The 20,386-nt window shown below is 48.0% G+C and overlaps 2 protein-coding genes across 2 annotated transcripts in view; both read left to right on the forward strand.

The window, feature by feature from the left end:
• The first annotated feature begins 461 nt into the window (after nucleotides 1-461).
• TUBGCP2 (tubulin gamma complex associated protein 2) lies at nucleotides 462-20,250 on the forward strand. The gene is made up of 16 exons (XM_029962628.1): nucleotides 462-586; nucleotides 875-1,051; nucleotides 2,686-2,845; nucleotides 3,803-4,010; nucleotides 5,035-5,234; nucleotides 6,186-6,375; nucleotides 6,900-7,045; nucleotides 7,660-7,840; nucleotides 8,788-8,968; nucleotides 9,151-9,323; nucleotides 11,027-11,155; nucleotides 11,787-11,907; nucleotides 13,345-13,488; nucleotides 14,029-14,157; nucleotides 14,875-15,038; nucleotides 19,932-20,250. The coding sequence occupies exons 4-16, from the start codon at nucleotides 3,832-3,834 to the stop codon at nucleotides 20,035-20,037; spliced, it is 2,043 nt and encodes a 680-aa protein (XP_029818488.1). The 5' UTR covers nucleotides 462-586; nucleotides 875-1,051; nucleotides 2,686-2,845; nucleotides 3,803-3,831; the 3' UTR covers nucleotides 20,038-20,250.
• Nucleotides 20,202-20,386, forward strand: part of ADAM8 (ADAM metallopeptidase domain 8) — a 13,260-nt gene continuing 13,075 nt past the window's right edge. Inside the window, exon 1 of the mRNA XM_029962603.1 lies at nucleotides 20,202-20,208. Coding sequence (XP_029818463.1) covers nucleotides 20,202-20,208 — 7 coding nt within the window. The remainder of the gene's footprint in view (nucleotides 20,209-20,386) is intronic.

The raw sequence follows: 20,386 nt of genomic DNA on the forward strand, positions 1-20,386 counted from the left end.
GAACAGGGTGGCAGCAGGACCAGGGCAGTGATTCTGCCCCTGGACTCAGCACTGGTGAGGCCACCCCTGGAGTGCTGTGTCCAGCTCTGGGCCCTCAGCTCAGGAAGGACATGGAGGGGCTGGACAGTGTCCAAAGAAGGGCAGTGAGGCTGGTGAAGGGTCTGGAGCACAAGTGCTGTGAGGAGAGGCTGAGGGAGCTGGGGGGGCTCAGCCTGGAGAGGAGGAGGTTCAGGGGAGACCTTCTCACTCTCTACAACTCCCTCATGACCAGGCACACTTTTATGGCCATAATACTGCTTTTTATTGTTGCTTTTAAAAGCCATCCACCGGTCAAGCTTTAAATGCTAGAAAATTGCTAACTCTGTCTGAAAGTTCATATCTATGTAGCCTGAGCTGCATGTTTGCTGTAATTCAATTTAATTTTAGTTTTAATTGATAGTAATGTGGTGTTTTACAGGTAAAAATAGCAGAGTTTACTCGAACTCCTGAAGATTTTTTAAAGAAATACGATGAGCTGAAGTCTAAAAACACAAGGCATCTGGATTCTTTAGTTTATCTGCTGTCAAAACTCACTGAAGACAAAGAGGTTGGTGTTCCCTTTAGAAATGGGTGTTGAACAGTAGCAGCAATGCAATGATTTTGAGCACAGCTGATGGTGAAATCCATAAAAAACAACAAATAACCAGTTGTAGCATTTACTGAGTTATTAAAGCACTACTGAGAATTACACTCATCTTGATATAATCCGTGGAAAACTGGGACAGAGAGATCTGTGGTCGGATTCAGCACAACAAGCTTATGGTCATATGGCTTTTGCCTTAGTGTGTGCTGTCCAGCACTCACAAAATCTTTTCTCTGTTTTGTGTACGTACAGACACTCCACTATCTGCAACAAAATGCTAAAGAAAGGGCAGAACTCGCAGCAAATGCAGCAACCAGCAGCACCACAAATTTTTCCATCCCCTCCTCTACTTCCAAGATCTCCCTGCAGGAGCTCGAGGAGCTGAGGAAGCAGCTGGGCAGTGTCACAGCCAGCTCCAGTGCACAGCAGGTACAGAGCTCTTCCCAAGCTTTGGGCACAAAATCTTCCTTTTTATTAGTCAGATCAGATTAATTCTTAATAAAAAGTAGCCTTCTTCTATTTCAGTCAGTTAAGGTCAAGTTCTTAAAGGTTAAATTCATAGTTAAACTCTTCCCTGTGAGGGTGGGGAGGCCGTGTTTCTAGTCCCTGGGAGTTTTATCCAGCCCGTGAAGGCAAGGACCTAAATTTCAGGTTGCAGAGAGAAGGTGATTCATGCCCCATGTGCTTTGTCACCTGTACCACAGGTGCTGTGCCACCTGCCCTGGGATTACTTGGCACTGTCAGAGAGGTCATTCAGTGATTGGAGTTACTGCTTGGACCAGTTTTGGTCCAGGGATCATCAAGGTGGGAGAAGTGAGGTGTTCCCTTTCAGGCTGCTCTGTCCTTTGTAGCCAAAACTGTGTCAACTCTGCCAGTTAACAAAGTCACACTAGAGCAGGTTGAACTGCAGCAGAGGTGCCCTGCCTCTTGTCAAGAAGAGAATCACAGGATCATAAAAAATCTTGGAAAAGACCTCCAAGACCATCAAGTCCAACCTTGGACCAAATACCACCGTGCCCACTAAACTGTGGCCCCAGGTGCCACATCTGCTCATTTTTTGAACACTTCCAGAGGTGGTGACACCACCATTTCCCTGGGGAGCCTGTTTCAATGATTAACCACTCTTTCAGTGAAGAAATTCTTCTTGATATCCAGCCTAAACCTCCCATGGCACAACTTGAGGCTGTTTCCCCTTGTCCTATCTCTTGTTGCCTGGGAGAAGGGGTCCCTCCCAACCCAAACTTCATATTTCTCCATATACAAGTCCTGTTTCTGTTTGGGGAGTAGAGGAAATTGGGGTCCTTCCAGCAGATCACCCACACAGGGTGTAAGTAGGAAAGTAAATGGAGCCTGTGCATATCCCATTACACACACACATTTGTGGAGCTTAAGAAATGGCCTTTGTAAGCCCTGTGTTTGTGCTCTTGGGGCTCTAAGTGTTCATGTAGGCTGTGCATCTCACAAGCCTCTCCAGCTGATAATTGGTCTTGCACTCCGTTTATTTTAGTGTCAGAGACCCAGAGCTGGGGGTGGAACGTCTTTCAGTCTTTAAGAGCTCACTTCCTTCACTGACTCCTACTGAGAGTGAAAAACTCCATCATTTTCTCTGGGGGTGGATTGTCTGGATTGCATTTGGCACTGAGTTCAGAGGTTTTCAGTGCCCCTGGAATAGGATGTTTGGGCTTGCTGCTTCTGGAAGGAGTTTGCTGCTTTCCTGTAACCACTGCCTGATGGTTGTGCATGTCCCCATCCTGCTCCCCTGTGTGTGCCCTTGCACCCAGGGTGGTGAGGAACGGTGTGGGCAGGCATTATTTGATGTATCCCCTGGTGAAAAGGCCAAATGTATTAAAAAAATCACCTCTGCAGCACTGAGACCAATAGACTAAATGGCACTGGCAAACTAAACCCTACACTGTGCTACTGAAACAGCAGCTATTCTACTTTATGTTCTCAAGTCCATCAGTTTACAGTCAATTTCTGCTTGAAATTAAAAATTTCTTGGCCTTCTGAATGTCTCCTGGGGCTTTGTTTCCCTTCTTTCTCCCTCCCTCTTTTCCCAACAGCCTCTTGAGCTCACACGAAAAATCCTCCGAGAAAAGCAGAACAAGAAGAATTCTGGTCAGCCCATTCCAGTGTTTCCATCCTGGGTGTATGAGAGACCTGCACTTCTTGGGGATTTCTTAATTGGCACCAGTTTAAGCACTGACACAACAGTACCCATAGGTATGTGATACACAGAGAAAACTGCACTGACTTGTAGTGGTTTGTACTCGTTCAGAAGCTGTTCAGATGTTCACGCTCAAGATGAAAGCAAAACCTGACTCCTTGCACTCTTCAGGTGAAGAGCAGGTTCAAGAAACCCCAAATATTAACCCAAACTTATTTTGTTCACAGTGTTTACCCTGTGCTGAATTCCCACTCCACGGGATCTAATCCTTTTTCTCTCGAGTCACAGCCTCCATAAAATCCAACTGTAGGAGCATCACATCTGTATTCTCAGCTGAAAATGCTGTAGCTGTGCCTGACAGGGGAGTATTCATCAATCCACAAAACTCCTAAGACTGTAACAACCTCCCTGGTAGTTGCCTTGTTTCGTGAGATAAGCTTTGCTGTAGTTGGAGCCACTGTGCTCCTTGATTTTCTGATGCACTTGATTATATATATATTATAGGACTTGGGTCCTTTATGCTTCTTACAGCTGGTTTTTAGTTGACTGCACCATTCAGAGACTCCACAGTTTGTAGCTCACCTGCAGCTTTTGCTGGGCTGGCATTTCTTTGTGTCTGTATTTGAGCTGGTTTCTTGACATTTGAGTCTTTCAGTGGAGGGGAGCTCTGGGAAGTTGTTGATGAGAATGGAACTCCTTGGTTTCAGTATAACTGAGCCCTTCAGGGTGGAAGGATCAGCAGCCTGAGCTGCAGGTGATGTTCTCTTGGCCACAGATGTGGGATGTGTAGCCCTGTCTGCTTGGGTTGCTTTGGGTATGAATGAGCAAAGGATTGGTTTCCAGGAAAGCAAGGTAGATCATCTTGGAGTTGACCCCAGCTCAGTTTTATTTCTCTACATCCTGATGTGGCTTTGTGTGATGTCCCTTTGCTCTCTTTGGGGGTGTGAAATGAGTGAATGATCAGGTTGGCACGTCCTGACTGTGTCCCTTTTCTGTCCTCTCTTTGGAAACAGGTACCTTGCCACTGGCTTCCCAGGAATCCATGATTGTGGAGGACTTGCTGTATGTTCTGATTGGTGTGGATGGGAGGTACATCACAGCACAGCCTCTCGTGGGCAGGCAGAACAGAGCCTTCTCAGTCGATCCCAACTTGGACTTGTCCATCAAGGAGCTGGTGACCAGGATTCTTCCTGTGGCAGCAAGTTACTCTGCTGTCACCAGGTACCCAAGCTGTTTTCTGTCAGAGCAGGAGGTTCTCCTTTGAGCATAAGGAATCTGTCATGCTGCAACTGTTAACTTCCAGGCTTAATTTAAACCCTTGGGGATATGAGATGAGTGACAATTTATTTGGGTGGGGTTTAGCTACATTTGTTTTTGCTGGGTTTTTCCTTTGTGCTGCCAGTTCGCTTTTTCATTCACACACCTTTGGTTTTTTTCCAGACTTGACCTTGTAAATTCAGGTCAAGTGCAATTAGGTTCTGTTCAGCTATTCTGGTTTGTCTCTTCCCATGAGTTTCTCCGTGTTTCCTGCTTTGTGCTCTCCTCTGGGCATCCAGGACTAGACAACCTTTGTGTGATTCTGAGCAGGAGAACCTGCTGTTCTCATAGACACCTTAAGTAATTGTTGAAAGGTCTTGGCATAAGGTGCACCTCCCTAACAGCAGATGTTTGCTGTGCAGTTTCTACATTTGCTTCAGAGTCCCTAAAAGATCAGCAAAGAAAAAAGAAGCATTTTTAGGATGTGATTCATCCAACCTCTTCTACACATCTCCTTCCAGATGATGTGACTGGAATGTGACAGATGAGGCATCTGTCTCTCTCCACTAACATGTCTGGAGCCATCTAAATCTGGTCAGATGAATCCCTGCTGTGCCATGTGGTGTCAGAATCCAGCACCAGTGCTTTCCCCACGCATTCCTGCCTCTTGAGATCTTTTCCTGGCCTCTGATCTGTTGCTTATGCAAAGACAATCACCTTGAAAATCCTGCCTCTTTCTTTCTACACATTGGTTTTGCAAATGATTTTAGTTCCCCTGCAATTGGAGAAGAAACATCTTCCCACAGCTTTCCCTACTAGGAAGTGTACTAATGTATTCCCCATTCTTACCAGGAAATAGAGGGACTCAAGCTGAAGACCAATGTGTTTTCCAGCACACTTGTGTTCTTGTACAGTGTCCTGAAGGTAAAATCCCTGAAAATGGTAGAAGTTGCCTTGCCTGAAAGAGTTTCTGTTTTGATTTTTACAGGTTTATAGAGGAGAAGTCTTCCTTTGAGTATGGACAGGTGAATCATGCTCTGGCTGCTGCCATGAGGACTCTAATCAAGGAATACATGATCCTAATTACCCAGCTGGAACACCTTCAGAGACAGGGACTTCTGTCGCTGCAGAAACTGTGGTTTTATATCCAGCCCACAATGAGGACCCTGGAGATTCTGGCTTCACTTGGTAAACTCCCAAAATACAGTCATTACTTTTTGACAGCTTCTGAGAACTGTGCAGAGCAGCACCACAGGCAGGGCATATCTCATTTTAATTTTCTGGTTTATTAAAGGGGAAAGCCAAGGGGAATTGTACTTGTCAGGGCACTGCTCTGTTCTTGGAGAGCTCTAGGGCCCAACCTGCCCTTTGGAGCTGTCAAGAGGCATGTCCATGTCCTTTTCCTTCACAGCCCATGCCCTTCCCATCAGCTGTATCCACCACTGCTGTCTCTGCTCAGCTTCTTTCCAAACCCCTCTCCAGCTGTGTGTGGGTGTATAACCACACACTGGTTCCACCAGAAGTGATCCTGAAGTTCCCAGTCCAGCCCCTTGCTTACAGCTGCAGCAGGTTGCTCAGGGCCACGTCCAGGCCAGTCTGGACAGTCCCCCGCCACTCTGGGCCCTTTCCCATGACATCACCACCCTCTCTGTGAACATTTCTTTCTGTTTCTCCAACTGGAATTGCCCTTCTTGCACCCTTTGCCCTTTTGGTATTGTCCAGTCCTGGACTGTGCCATTGCATGATGTTGTTGGTCACAGATGTGAGAATACTTGTGCATTACTCAGCTCAGAGAATTTATCTGGACCTAAATATTTGTTCAGGTTTCCCTAATAACCTCCCTAAATCCTGGTGTTTTAGCCATATGCATGGCAGTGTTGTAGCCAAGGCTTTTAAGATTAGAGGGGTTTGGGGTCACTGGAGTGTGTGTTTCTTCCATCCCCACCTGGAAAGTGGATCTCTACCCGTGGTCCCCTCACAGCATAAGAGGTTTTTGGACTCTAAGCCACAGTGTATCTTGTGTCTGCCTGAGTTCAGTTCTCCTACCCTGGAGGGTTTTTTAGTCTGGGGACCATTTGGGGGTTTTTTTCAAGACATCTCAGTATGTAAGTGCCTTATATCTACATTTTTAAATTCCAGCTACTTCCGTGGATAAGGGTGAGTGTATGGGAGGATCCACCCTGAGCCTACTCCATGACAAGACTTTCAATTACACAGGGGACAGCCAGGCCCAGGAGCTGTGCCTGTATTTAACCAAGGCAGCCAGTGTGCCTTATTTTGAAATCCTGGAGAAGTGGATATATCGAGGCATCATCAATGATCCCTACAGGTAAAGAACAGTTAAGGGATGAAAACAAAATGCAACAGCTAAGAAACACTGATCGTCTCTGTCGAATCTGCATAGCCTGGGGGCCTGGAACAACACTCTCTGAAGTTTTTTTGGCTTTTGTAGAATCACTTGAAGCATTTCTCTGTGTTTAATAGTTTATGCTGCGTTTCAGAATCCAGAGCGGGGGCAGAGCTCAGGTTAAAATAGCTGAAATAATGCCTTAAATTAATGCCTGAATTAATTAAGGCAGACAAAGGCAGCTTCCTCTGCACTGACAACCAGACAGTGTTTAAATGTGGTTTGTGAACCCTATAAAATTCTGCTTCTGTTGTAATTGATTGCAGATTAGCAGAGACACTGCCTAATGCTTCTCTTGCTTGAAATACAGACTGATTTCAGCTCTTGACTGGCATGTGTTCTCATGAGACCTTGTTGCTGATAGCCCATATTGCCAGTTTACAGGGGGAAAAAAAGTAATCCTCATTCTACCACTTCCTGCTTCTAAACCTCTGCTTTCTGTTCAGTGAGTTCATGGTGGAGGAACATGAGCTGCAGAAGGAGAAGATTCAGGAGGACTATAATGACAAGTATTGGGATCAAAGATACACTGTTGTTCAGCAGCAGATTCCCTCATTCCTGCAGAAAATGGCTGACAAAATCCTGAGCACGGGTAGGTGCAGGTGCACTTGTGATGTGAGAGGAACCTGGAGACATGCCTTTGTGTGAAGGTGACAGAAACATTGTCGGGCCTTGCCAGTTTATGGCATTGCCCTCTGAATTTGGAGGAATAGAAGGGTCAGATTTAAAAAGAACACCAAATCCTGTAAATGAAACAAGGCATGGGAAGGAGTCCAGCAGCAAGGGGAGCTGTCTGTCTCACTGCTGTTTTGTGGGGAGGGTTTTCCAGCTGGATGGAGCTGGGCAGCTGAGGTTTGGCCACCTGAGTGCTGATTTGGGGGGTTAAATGAAACAAGCAACCTGGTGGCCACCATTGTCCATAAGTACAAACCCCTCTGAAGAACAGCACCTCATCTGCAAAGTTTCAGGCCATCTGCAGAGATGTTTTGTTGCCACTGGGAAACAAACCCATTCCTCAGTCTCCTTAAATGTGGTACCAGGTGCCTAGTTTAAAATTCTGCGTCATCTTTTGAAAGGTGTGTAAATCCTTCCCAGTAGAACTGGGTGTAAACATTTTGCACCATGTCTTGAAGGTGATGGTGTGGGAGTGTCCCTGTTGGCTGCACAGTGGGGATAAATATGGGTCATTCTTGCTTTTCTTTTTAGGGAAATATTTAAATGTTGTGAGGGAGTGTGGGCGAGATGTTACCTGCCCTGTGGCCAAGGAGGTCATCTATACTTTGAAAGAGAGAGCCTATGTGGAACAAATAGAAAAAGCATATAACTATGCTAGCAAAGTTCTCCTGGACTTCCTGATGGAGGAGAAAGAGCTGGTGGCTCACCTAAGGTTTGATTTATCTTACTAAATGCATGATAAATAGATTGCTTCTTATAGGGGACACTTTGTAGTTACCTTCTTCCCTTGGGATATTATCAGTTTGTTCTCTCTACTTCTGTTAGAAAGTTTGACCTAAAAAATAAGATTGGGTTTTTTTACCTGAAGAGAGGAAAAAAGAGAAGGCTAAAATCATGGGAATGTTGAGTGGAGAGGATGTCTGGGGGTCTCTGGTCCAAATTCCTTGGAAGGCTGCTGTCAAAACTAGGTCAGGGCTTTGTCTAGCCCAGTTAGATCAGGAGTCTGCACCCACATTGTGTTAAGGCTGTGAGGGTCCTATTTTTGCTCCAAAGCCTGCAGTTATCATGTGTGATCTCTGGCCAGGCTCTGGGTTAATCCTCAGACTCACCTCAGAGCTATCTCCAAGTTCCAGGCCCAGTGCAGTTAACCCTCTCTGGTGCCATGTGAAAATTCAAAGTTTATGCATCCTATTATAACAATATTCTGCTGGACTTAAAAAAAAAAAATCTGCACAGATACTTGTTCACTGAGAGGAGTTCAAGATTCTGCTCTGAACTGGTTGCTGCCCCTCTGCAGGGTGTGCACACCGTGGAGATTTGGGATTTGTTCAGGATAGCAGGAGCCTGTGCCCAGCAATGTGTTGCATACATAGGGTTTTTTTCTGAGGAGCATTTTTCGAGGTAGAAAAAGAACAGCAGCAGCCCTGATCTGACTGCACAAAAGTGTTCTGACTGAGGGGGAAGGGAGGGGGAGACATCCATAAAAGACTAGTCTTCAAACTGGTTATTTATGGCTGTGTGTTCTCTAGGAAGAGGAACATTCTGTGATCCAACCCGGCAGCCTGGTTGAATCGATTGCTTTTGTTCCTTTGGGTTTGATATGGATTAACCTGGGCTTTAAAAAAAAATAATCAATTGTCCCTTCATTTTCTTGAGCAGATCTATAAAACACTATTTCCTGATGGATCAAGGGGACTTTTTTGTTCACTTCATGGACCTCACAGAAGAGGAGCTTAAGAAGCCCGTAGACGACATCATAACTACGAGGCTGGAGGCCCTGCTGGAATTAGCCCTGAGGATGAGCACAGCCAACACAGACCCTTTCAAGGATGATTTAAAGGTAAGAATGGATGGAAGCAGAATTTAGCAAGAAGGCCTGCCGTGATTTGGGAAGATCTGTGTGCCTGTGAGAACCTGCTGCCTCCCAGGTTGGTGTGGTGACTGGGGTGTCACTCTCTACGTGCTGCACGGTAGTTGTGAATAACCTGTGGGTTCATTTTTTTTCCTGCTCTTCCTTCATAGATTGAGTTGATGCCCCATGACCTCATCACGCAGCTCTTGAGAGTGCTGGCCATAGAAACCAAGCAGGAGAAGGCCATCATCAGTGCAGACCCCACAGAGCTCACCCTCAGCGGCCTGGAAGCATTTTCCTTTGACTACATCGTTAAGTGGCCTCTGTCCCTTATCATAAACAGGTAAGGTGACAATCCATTGAAGGAAAAGAAGGCATGGGGTTGAAGCACGTTTTCACATGGCAGATGCTGGAAATCCTGTCTATTTAAAGTGGTGTTATAAGTTGCTGATGAGTAAGGAATACTTTGGGGTTACTGAGCCCTGCTTCTCTCATTTGTATACTGTGCATAATGGGTTGTCTCTTCAGTAGAGCCCCGTGTCTGAGGCATGCTTGGGAAGTCAGATCTTCATTTGAAGTGGTGGGAAGACGTAGATCAGAGAATCACAGAATGGTTTGAGTTGGAAGGGATCCTAAAGCTCATCGTGTTCCACCCCCTGCCGTGGGCAGGGACACCTTCCTCTACCCCAGGTTGCTCCAATCCCCATCCAATGTGGCCTTAGACACTTCCAGGGCAACCTGTGCCAGGGCCTCCCCACCCTCACAGGGAACAATTTCTTCCCAATATCCCATCCAAACCTCCTCTCTTTCATTTTGAAACCATTCCCTCTTGTCCTGGCACTCCAGGCCCTTGTAAAAAGTCTCTCTCCATGTTTCCTGCAGGTTCCCTTCAGGCCCTGGAAAGCCACAATTAGGTCACCCCAAAGCTTCTCTTCTCCAGGCTGAACAAATCCCAGTTCTCTTAGGGATGCTTTCCCAGCCTGGTCCTTGGTTTCACCTGTGACTGGTCACCCAGATTTCACGTGCCCTTGGCTTTCTGAAGTATCTTCCATGAGAATATGAACTCTCACAAGGGGCTTTCCATGCAAGAATCAAACATTCCTCAAACCTGGAGAGCAGAATTAAAATGCACTTTCTGGTATCCCTTGGTTGCAAACTGGAGGGGTACAGGCTGCTGGTAGGGCATTGATGGCAAACTATTTTGCATTTAATGGAGTTGTGAGGGAACGGTTCGTTTTTCCACAGGGATATGCCTCTTGTTTGCCTGGAGAAACCCTGGCAGACCCATTGCTGTGGGACAAGCAGCGTTGCATGAACAGGGTGAGGTGACAGATGTCGAATTGCTAAATGCCAACAATTAATTGGTCCCTTAATTTCCCCTCTGAAAATTCAGCGGGATCGCTTTTTCCAGCGACGTGATGCTTTGGGAATTGCATCTCTTTCTTTCCAGTGGAGTGTGTTAGCTCTGATGGGAGCTGTGGAAGTGAAAATAGGATCTGGTGAGGTTTCCTGAACTGTACTGACTGGAGCTGTGCAGACACCTACGCTCAAGTGTCTGAGCACAGACCCGAATCCAGTCCCTGGAGCTATAAATAAGCAGCCCCATCTGCTTGTGACAGTGCATTGCTGCTGGGGTAATGCTGCCTGTAGCTTGGTTACCGCTTTTTCTCCCTTTCTGTGGAAAATCCTGGTGAATTATTGGGTGATCACAGCAGCCTTAGCACAGTGGGTCCAAGACCACGGGCTTTCAGCCCTCACTCCCCCCCGTGAGTGACCTCTGTGCGTGGAGCTCGAGGGGGCTGAAGGAGGCTGGTGATGTACCCACTGGCAGGAAATACGGAGGAGGGACTCCTTGGAGAGAAATTCTTTGGGATGGTTACAAGTGTGGTTCTTTTTCCCTTTGGTTCAGATTGTTTCAGTGCGATTTGTGTGCGTCTGAAGGCGTGAGGAACATATTGTGTAGAGTCTCTTTACCTTTGAGCAGCCTCAGCCTTCACAGCTTAGTCTGTCAATCAAGAACTGGATGGGTTTCTCCTTTCTTTCCAGGAAAGCACTGACAAGGTACCAGATGCTTTTCAGACACATGTTCTATTGCAAACATGTGGAAAGGCAGTTGTGCAACGTGTGGATCAGCAATAAGACAGCCAAGCAATTCTCCCTGCATTCAGCTAAGTGGTATGGCCTTCTTCTTTTTTTTTCAGCTGGGTCAGTTTTGGGTTTCCTTCTTGCTGTTTAGGTACATCATGACGTGGCTCACATAATATTGACATGAAAAAGATCCTTACAAGTGTTTTACAGGCTGGGAGAGCTCAAATTATAACATTTTAGGTTTCACTCAATAGTTACACTAGTAAAATTGCTTTAATATGTAATATTAAAATTTTATTTGAATGTAGGCAAATATTCAAGTGGCTCACATAATATTGACATGAAAAAGATCCTTACAAGTGTTTTACAGGCTGGGAGAGCTCAAATTACAACATTTTAGGTTTCACTCAATAGTTACACTAGTAAAATTGCTTTAATATTTAATATTAAAATTTTATTTGAATGTAGGCAAATATTCAAAGTCATTGTCCATTCTACAACAGGTTCAAAACTCTGACTCTGGTAACTGAGGGAAAACCATTGGGATACGTGGAAAATAATCAGAGATGGTTTGCATTGGCTTTATAATCCCTCTCACACTGCAGCAGGGAATTTGCTAGGACAGAAATATTTAGCTCTGCTTCGCTGTGCAAGCCTGGTGATAGTTCTTGGTGGCATTTGCTAGCTCTGAGCTGTGTGGGTGTGATTTCTCCCCTAGGTTTGCTGGTGCTTTCACACTGCGGCAGCGGATGCTGAATTTTGTGCAGAATATCCAGTATTACATGATGTTTGAAGTGATGGAGCCAACATGGCACATTCTTGAGAAGAACCTGAAGTTGGTGAGTGTGGGTGCTGGAGGGAAGTTGGAATGGAGGTCTTAGCAATTTTAATATAGAGAAAAAAATACCTGATCTCAGTTACTGCAGGAGTCTGTTGGTTTTGTTGGAGGCACTTGTAGTGCTGCTGTTCTGCATCACCTTTCTGCTTCATCAGTCATATACCCCTTCCCTGTGCTGCATCCTCCTGTCTGCCCAGCTCACACCCTGCACCCTCTTATGTAAGGGCTGTTCTGCTGAACATCCCCATACACAGAAGAAAGAGAACTGTGGAAAAGGAAGAAGGATGCAGAGTGCAAAGATCATAAACCAGTCCAAACATCTCCAGCTGATTCCTTGGCTGACTTACAGTGCTCTTAAAAATGGAGTCTGTGCTTTCTCTTCCATGCAGCTGCCAAGAACTTGGATGTTAGGACTGTCCAGTATTAAACAGGGCCTTCCTGATTCAGGTGGCTATTCCACATGTCTGTTCCCACTGCAGGTGGGCAAGGCTGGAGCACTTCTCCACTGCAGTGTGATCTGGGAGAGGCTCAGCTCACTTCCCTGTTGAGCTGAGCTCACTTATGCCTCTTGAGAGGGGGTCTGGGCAAGGCATCATTTGGGTTCCTTTCACAGAGATGTGATGTCCTGAGCTGTGGGATTTTCCAGGTGTGTTACAGAATATTTCAGGTTCACTGCTCCGAGTAACTTCCCCAGAAGTTCATTAACGAAAAACTGCAAGAATCAGGTTTTATCTCATGAGGGACATGCAAGATGCCTTTATTGTATCTTGGAGAAGAACACATTCCCAGCTCATGTCCCACCTGCCTGTCTGAAACCAGGAATGAGAAGTTGTTCTGAGCTTCAGGACATCCCGTAATTGTACAGAGTGAGAGGGGGATTTTAATCTATCATTTAAAACTCAGGCCTGAAACAGCCCATTGAAGTAGCAGAGCTGGACAAAAATCTTACAGAATCCTTGCAGCACTGCATGTCCCAGTTCCTTATTGGCTCCTGAAGCACATTTCTGAATAACCTGTATGTTTTAAGCCTTATATGTTTATTGACATTTAAGGTTCTTTGATTTGTTTTTCTCTTTTCCACTTATTTTCCCTGAGATTGTGAAGGTGGGAGTGGGCATGACAGGCACATTTAAAAGCAAAGGAAGTGCATGTTCATAAAGCAGATAACTGTCCTTTCCAGTGGAGGGTTTGGGTGATTAAGGAAAGCATAATTTGGTTGAGGAGGTGATGTGACAAATCAAAGGTTAGAAGCCTTTGAAGGTAGTAATGCAGATTCATTCAGTCTCCATCTCGGGATGTTTCTGGAAGGTACATGAGGAGCTTCTCACCAGCATGTCTGAAAGATCCCTGTCAGGGCAGGGTGCTGGGGTACAGCTCTGGGAGAGTGCAGCACATGAGCCCTGGTTTGGTTTGTCACTGCTGTCCTGTCCTGTCACAGGCATCCAACATCGACGATGTCCTGAGCCACCACACGAGCTTCCTGGACAACTGCCTGAAGGACTGCATGCTGACCAACCCAGAGCTGCTCAAGATCTTCTCCAAGCTGATGTCTGTCTGTGTCATGTTCACAAACTGCATGCAGGTGTGTACAGCCCTGCCAGCTGCTCTGGGTGCCAGCCAGCTGGGACAGTCCCTTTTGCCAGCCCCTCCTGTGCTCAGTGCCCGTGGACGAGCCTCAGTTCCCTCTGTCAGCAGGCTTTAGAGCCTGATGGCTCACACCCTCTCCCGAGTGGTTTCTGTGGCCTCTTGCTCCACAAAATTCCCTGTGCTCTCCTTTTTCCATGTTGAGATCATGTGAGTGGAATTCCCTCTCTCCAGCCAGTCCTGCAGCAGAACTTGGGGTGTAAGCTGTAGGGCTCTGTAGAGGCATTCTTTTCAGGGTCAGGTGGCTGGACTGATGGAGACTGGGCACATTCTGGCCAGCACCAGGGAGCCCATGGCTTTAAAAATGCCCACCTTCCTCTGGGTTTAGGGAGATCTGTGTGTCACATCATGAACTGAGCCTCAGAGCTGGCTTTCCTGGGAGTCCAGCGGCCGCAGGGCGAGCAGAGCTGAGCCTCCTGCTTTGCCACGGTGGAAAGAAGGGGCTGTAACCATTTCCCCACCCCTGTGCCCTTGCCAGAGGTTCACCCAGAGCATGAAGCTGGACAGTGAGCTGGAGAGGCTCACCCTGGAGCACGGCACCATGCTGGGCCCCCCCACGGAGGAGGAGCGCGCCGAGGAGGCTGCCAAGAAGAAGCTGACCAACAAGGTGGGACACGGGGAGGGGTGGCCGGGCCCTTCCCTCTGCCTGGGGGCAGGCTGGTCAGGACAGTGCCCCAGCTCCTGCAGACAGACCCTCCTAGTTCCCAGAGCACTCCAAAAGCACAGTCTCTGTGGAGCTGTGGGCGGTGCTGGAGCACTGGTGGTGGTCTCAAAGTCTGCTTTGAAGGCCCTGTCTCCCACAGCAGTCCCTGCTCTGGTTTTTAGGTTCTTAGTTGTATTTTCACTGTGCAGTGGGTACCCCCAGAGAGGCTTTCTGCAGCACCAGAGCTCTCTGATTTCCAGAGCTCTGCTGGGGTGTGAGGTGGGCTCTTTGCAGCCCATTGCCTTCATACCTGGGATATTTGTCTTGTCCATGTTTCTGTCCCTGGATGCAGAGGATGTGCTTGGTGTGCTCTGCAGCCTGTCTTGGGCAGCACACACTTTCTGCTTAATGTCTTTTCCTCCTGCTTGAAAATAAACAGTGGCAGCATATATTTGTGGATAACTCTACTGGGTCTGTTTGTGGATAACTCTACTGGGATCTGCTCCAGGGTTCTCCCAGGCTGGGCACAGCAAGGATTTTAACTACTAAGAACTCTGCAACTGTCTTGGAAGTGTCATGGCAGTAATTCTGAGCAGGTTAGGAAAAGGAGGGAATAATTGTATCTCCTTGGCAAGGGCAGATCAGCAAACACATGGGGCCACTCTGCCTTTGTCTCTGCAGCTTTTAGCAGAGCATGCTGACAACCTCCACCTCACATCTGGCTTTGAAGCCACCATCAACAAGTTTGACAGCAATTTCTCCACACACCTGCTGGACCTGCTGGACAAACTGAGCGTTTACAGCACCAATGACTGTGAGCACAGCATGCTCAACATCATCTACAGGTGAGCCAGTCCTTTTCTGTCTGTAACTTCCCCTCCTGTGGGGCCCAAATTCAGCTCAGGAATTGCTGATTATAACTGTGCATTAATGAAAACACTGGAAGCACAAGAAATATATATATCTGGGAGCTCTGAGCAACCTGGTCTAGTGGAAGGTGTCCCTGCCCCTGGCAGAGGGTTGGAAACAGATGAGCTTTAAGGTCCCTTCCAACCCAGTCCATTCTATCATACAGTGCTTTGAATTTCAACCTAAAGCTTGAAAAAAAAAAACCAACCCAAAACACATTCCTTTGAATTATGTGAAATTTGTTTATTAATATTGTAAATGTAGTGTAAGTTTTCCTGGGGATTGTCTCACTCTGGAGACAGTGGATACTCTGATTCCTGAATGCAGCATAAGTATCCTGTGATGAGGAAGCTGTGCAGGGGTTTGGTCATAAAGTGGCTGTTTTAAGTTCACATACTGCATTTCTTTCAGTAAGCAGCCTCTTGGAAATCAGAATTCCTCTGGAAATACCTAAAAGTCAGGTACACAAGATATGAGAGAGAGAGAGAGGAGATGGGGGTTTTGCTGCTGGGTTTATAACCTGCGTGTTTTCAATAAAATTACCATGGAAGTTCTGTTCACTGCCCATCTTTTATGGCTGGCTGATAACCCTCACACCTCTGCTGAGATGTGCTACCCCTGAAAGCAGAGAGAGAAAAGGTTTCAGCAGTGTTTTTTTCAGGAGGTTGTTTGTCCCCTCCTCATGCCTTTGTCCTTTTCTAACAGCATCTGGCAGGGCTGTCAAGGGATCCTGGTACTGACCTTTGCAAACACTGTTTGGTGAAGTGTTCCCATGGGAAACTGCTCTTCCAGTTGTCCTTTTCTTCTGAGAACTTCTTGTGCAGCCAACTCCCACACACTCACACAGCCCCTGGCCTCCTGCTCGAGCTGAAAGGTGTTGCCATGGCTGAGGCCAAGGCTGAGCACTAGACCCTGTCATCACTGTTACCTTGGTGCTTCCAGGAGCAGAGTCCAGCCCCCCAGCTCCCACAGCACTGCAGAGAATGTCTTGGCTTCTTCCTTGTAGGACTGTATTCCTTATTTAAGGATACTCACAGGCATCTGAAAGGAAATGCAGTGCCACAGGGCTGCTTGGTGCTCTGAGCTCTCCCACTTCCACCTCCCTGTCAGGGTAGGAGCTTCCCAGCTCCAGAGCTGCCCCTGTGGGTGGATGCTGAGTCCCTGAAATGGGAACTTAGGGCTTCTCCACAGCCCTAAAAGCTCTGCTTCACTCTGTCTCTGAAGTGACCAGAGTCAGAGGTCTCCTCCTCATCTTGGAAATTGTTCAAAGACTTCCAAGATTTCCAAGACCTGTTTTTTGTGGCTGTGAGTGCAGGCCCCAGCTGCAGAAGTGATTGCTGTTCCTTTCAGTTCTAGCCAGGACAGTCAAGTCTCTTCAAATCCTTTTGGGAGGTGCAGGTGCAGCTTATCAAGGCCTTCCCAACATTTTATGTCATCCCTCATCTGCCTGGGCATCCTTGTTCATCATCATCATCAGGCTGTTGTAGGTCACAGGCAGGATCCATCTGTAGGAAAGGGCTGAAGGGATTAAGCTCTCACTCTTCCCTGGCTGCCATCACTCCTGGGTGTCACAGGACCATCCAGAGTCGGGCTGGATTCAGGGGTGGGGACCACAAGCAGTTGAGTCATCCAGGCAAGAACATTTCCTCCTCCTCAGTGCTACAGCTCTGCCTCCTTCTTCATCCAGCACTTGCATTTTCATCATTTCCAGAACAAGTTCTGACAGACAGGCTCGTTCGTGGTGCTCCATCCAGATCTTGATGGCAACTCCCTCCATGATCCAGCTGCTCAGGGTGCACAGGGCATGGCCAGCACAGTGCTGAAGACCAAATGACCTGCCCTAGTCACAAAAGAGCCTTGTGTCAGCATCACACACCTGCCAGAGGGGTGGGACAGGCTGGTGCTGCACTGTGGAGCCTGGCTCTGTGCCCTGGCTGGGGACTGTCCCCCACCTTTGTGTCTCACAGCCCACACTCAGGTGGCTCACGGGTGACTCCTGAGCTGGGAAACCTCTGGAGCCAGTTCTTCCAAATATGGAGAGGTTGGGTTTTGCAAGCAGTACTTCCTACTTCAGGGAAAAGGAGAAGTGTGGTGGTTCAGGGGGTTCTGAGGAAACCAAGTGCTGTTACCAAGTGGGTTACATTGAAAACGTGACATGAGCTGCATCCAGTGGCTCAGAAGAAGGTCTGAGTCCTTTGCCCCCATTATTTCCATGCCCCAGTTCCATTGAGGAAACACTGAGTCTATACCATCAGCACTGCCATCACTATCAAGTCCCCCCCCATCCCCATTTGGACTGTCTGGAACCACTTGAATCTTCACCAAGACGTTGGAGGCAGCTGGACCTCTCCTGACAAACATTCCTTGGTGGAAATGGTGGATGTTAACAGGCCATGGGACATGGGCCGTGTCTTCCCATCCCTGCAGGCTGCTCAGGAGTGATTTCAGGAGTTGGAAGCCCCACGGTGGATGCCCAGGGGTGACATTCAGCTCTCTTTGAGCCTGTGGGGATTGTTGGCTCCAGGCCTGGGCTCTATGGCAACAGGAACCCGAGAACCGGAGCGGAGACGGTTGCCATCTGAAGTAACATATTTGACAAAGAGATGGAAGAGTTTATAAGACATACTAGTCTTTTTTTTATAACCTTTTCATAGGAGTGCTTTTCGAGGGTGATGGTCAGCATTTCAGGTAGATAACAGAACAGCCCTTTATTCACAATTGTGGTACTTGCTCATCATTTATTTGATCCTGGTTAATGTTTATTGAGTTTATAGTACTGAGTAACTGAGGCACAACTGTTGATTTTGTTTGTGGCCTCAAACAACAGATGATGGAGATCCAGAGGGTTTCCTTAAGAGCTCACAGGTGACTTGCAGATCTCTGGTGTGCCCAAGTCCTGCTCAGGTGCCTCAGAATCATAGAATATCCAGAGCTGGAAGGGACCCCCAAGGATCATCCAGTCCAATTCCTGGCCCTGCACAGACACCCCAACAATCCCACCCTGTCCCTGAGAGCGTTGTCCAAACCCTCCTGGAGCTCTGGCAGCCTTGGGGCTGTGCCCACTGCCCTGGGGAGCCTGGTCAGTGCCAACCACCCTCTGGGGGAAGAACCTTTCCCTGAGATCCAACCTGACCCTGCCTGGCACAGCTCCAGCTGTTCCGTGGCTCCATCAGCAGCAGTGCTGACAGAGGGTTGGCAACTGCAGGAACTCTCCAGTTACTCCTTCACATCCCAGGGGTGAAAGGGAGAAGAATTGGAGCACAGAGGGCTTTGTCAGAAGGGTTAAGTCCACATTCTTAGAAATCTTAGCATCAGTGCGGTTTTCAGACATCCTTCCTTCACCAGTTTGGAGGAAGCTGAGCTCAGAGTAAGTCACTGGGACGTGAAGTGATGCAAACCCCAGTTCCAGCTACAAAGGAAGAAACTGCAGTGCAAGCAGGTTTTGAGGCAGCACCACGCAAATTCTTAACAAATAGTTATCACAGATCATTAAAACCTGAAAACAGCTGAAAGGGAAGCCAAGAAAAATCTACAATTCACCAAGAAAACAGCTTTAGAAATGGAGCAGGTCCTCAAAGCAGTGATGTAGCTGAGTCCTGACCTTATGTTTGAATCAAAACTTGGTCAGTACACTCACCTCAGTGCCAGGTTTCCCTGGTACAATTCCTGAAGGACGAAAGCAATGTAAGCTTTTCAACCAGGAGAGAGCAACAGATAAATTCCATCTGTCGAGGCTCTGTTTTCTGCAGGCACCAAAAAATGTCAAGGAACAATTTGTTGCCATTTGTGTGAGGTTGTTAAGCAACATGAAACTCAAATATTGTGCCCATTCAGTTGGTTTTGGAGCAACCTAATTTGAGAAATGGAGAGAGTAACTTTGGTGTGATTCACAGGCTTGCACTGATTCAGTGTCCCAGGGCACACGAGGGTAAGAGCTGCACGTGCCGTGGTTGGTTTGGGATCTGCCTGGGAAGGTCGCAGCAGGTGTGGGGCTGGGTGGTTCTGTGGCATCTCTTAGGATTATAAAGGAGACAGGATTACAGTATCCCTGATGTTGCCTGTTTTGGAGAGGTGTTTACAAGTATCAGCAGCACTTGGTGTTTGTAGCGGAGAACCTTCCAACCTCATGCTCGTCCTGGTGAATCGTGGGTCTGTGTGAAGCATCCCAGTGTTAGCAAGGAGGTGGTGGGGATGGAAACCACAGCATTATGTGGTGGTTACAGGGAATAATACGTGGATTTCCTGTGGGAATTAGTACCAGAGTTCAGTGGTTGTGGAGTCTGGTCTTGATTTGGCACTGACCAGGCTCCCCAGGGCAGTGGGCACAGCCCCAAGGCTGCCAGAGCTCCAGGAGGGTTTGGACAGTTCCCTCAGGGACAGGGTGGGATTGCTGGGGTGTCTGTGCAGGGCCAGGAGCTGGACTGGATGATCCTTGGGGGTCCCTTCCCACTCAGATATTCTGTGACTGGTGTTAAGGGGAGGTGGGAGGTGGCCAGGAAGGCACCGAGCCCGAGGAGCCCTCACTGCACCCCTTGTCCCCAGGTGACACTGCAGCAGTGCTGGGAGGTGGAGCTGCAGCTCCAGAGAGGGGCTGGGAGCGTTTGTTCCTTCCCGATGTGTTTGGGATGTAAAGCACAGGTGACACTGAGCCTGCTGTCGAGGGACAGGCTCACCAGAGGTGTCACCAGCACCTGCAGCTCAGCACAGCCGTCCCACCCCGCTCGGACCCCCCCGGCACGGGCAGGGCAGGCGGGGCCGGGGCTCGCTGCGGGGGCCCCGGGGAGGTTCCTCCACAGCGTCCCCCACCTCCGGTGTGTTCTGTCTCCCAGGTTGGACTTCAACGGGTTCTACACGGAGCGCCTGGAGCACATGTCGGCCGAGCGCAGCCAGAAGGCAGCGCCGCTGCTGCCCCGCCTGGCCGTGCCCGCCCAGTGAGCCGGGACCTCCCTCCGCATCCACTGGGGGAGCTGGAAACCAGCCGAGGGCTGTCCCGGAGACACGGGGGAACGTTCAGTCTCCTGAGATGTGTGTAGTGAAACTTGTTCTTCCGACAGGCTTTTTGTTAAGTCGTCTTTTTTTTTTTTTTACTGTGTTGTACAATGACGTGTCTGTGTGTTGTAAAATAAATTAAACAACGACAACAAAAAATCAGGGTTATTTTGTCTGTGAACAGGGTGTAAGTTTTTGTGGCTGCCCCATCCCTGGAAATGTCCAAGGCCAGGTTGGACGGGGCTTGGAGCAACCTGGGCTAGTGGAAGGTGTCCCTGCCCATGGCAGGGCTGGA

Source organism: Manacus vitellinus, unplaced genomic scaffold, assembly GCF_001715985.3.
Source record: "Manacus vitellinus isolate BGI_N305 unplaced genomic scaffold, ASM171598v3 scaffold_48_pilon, whole genome shotgun sequence".
Lineage (NCBI taxonomy): Eukaryota > Metazoa > Chordata > Aves > Passeriformes > Pipridae > Manacus > Manacus vitellinus.

What these genes read in the sequence shown, in the direction of transcription:
- TUBGCP2 (XM_029962628.1), top strand. Translation starts at nt 3,832, where the DNA reads ATGATTGTGGAGGACTTGCTGTATGTTCTGATTGGTGTGGATGGGAGG. An exon ending in ATCATCAATGATCCCTACAG is followed by an intron (nt 6,376 to 6,899) that starts GTAAAGAACAGT and finishes CTTTCTGTTCAG; the next exon opens with TGAGTTCATGGTGGAGGAAC. An exon ending in TGACAAAATCCTGAGCACGG is followed by an intron (nt 7,046 to 7,659) that starts GTAGGTGCAGGT and finishes TTTTCTTTTTAG; the next exon opens with GGAAATATTTAAATGTTGTG.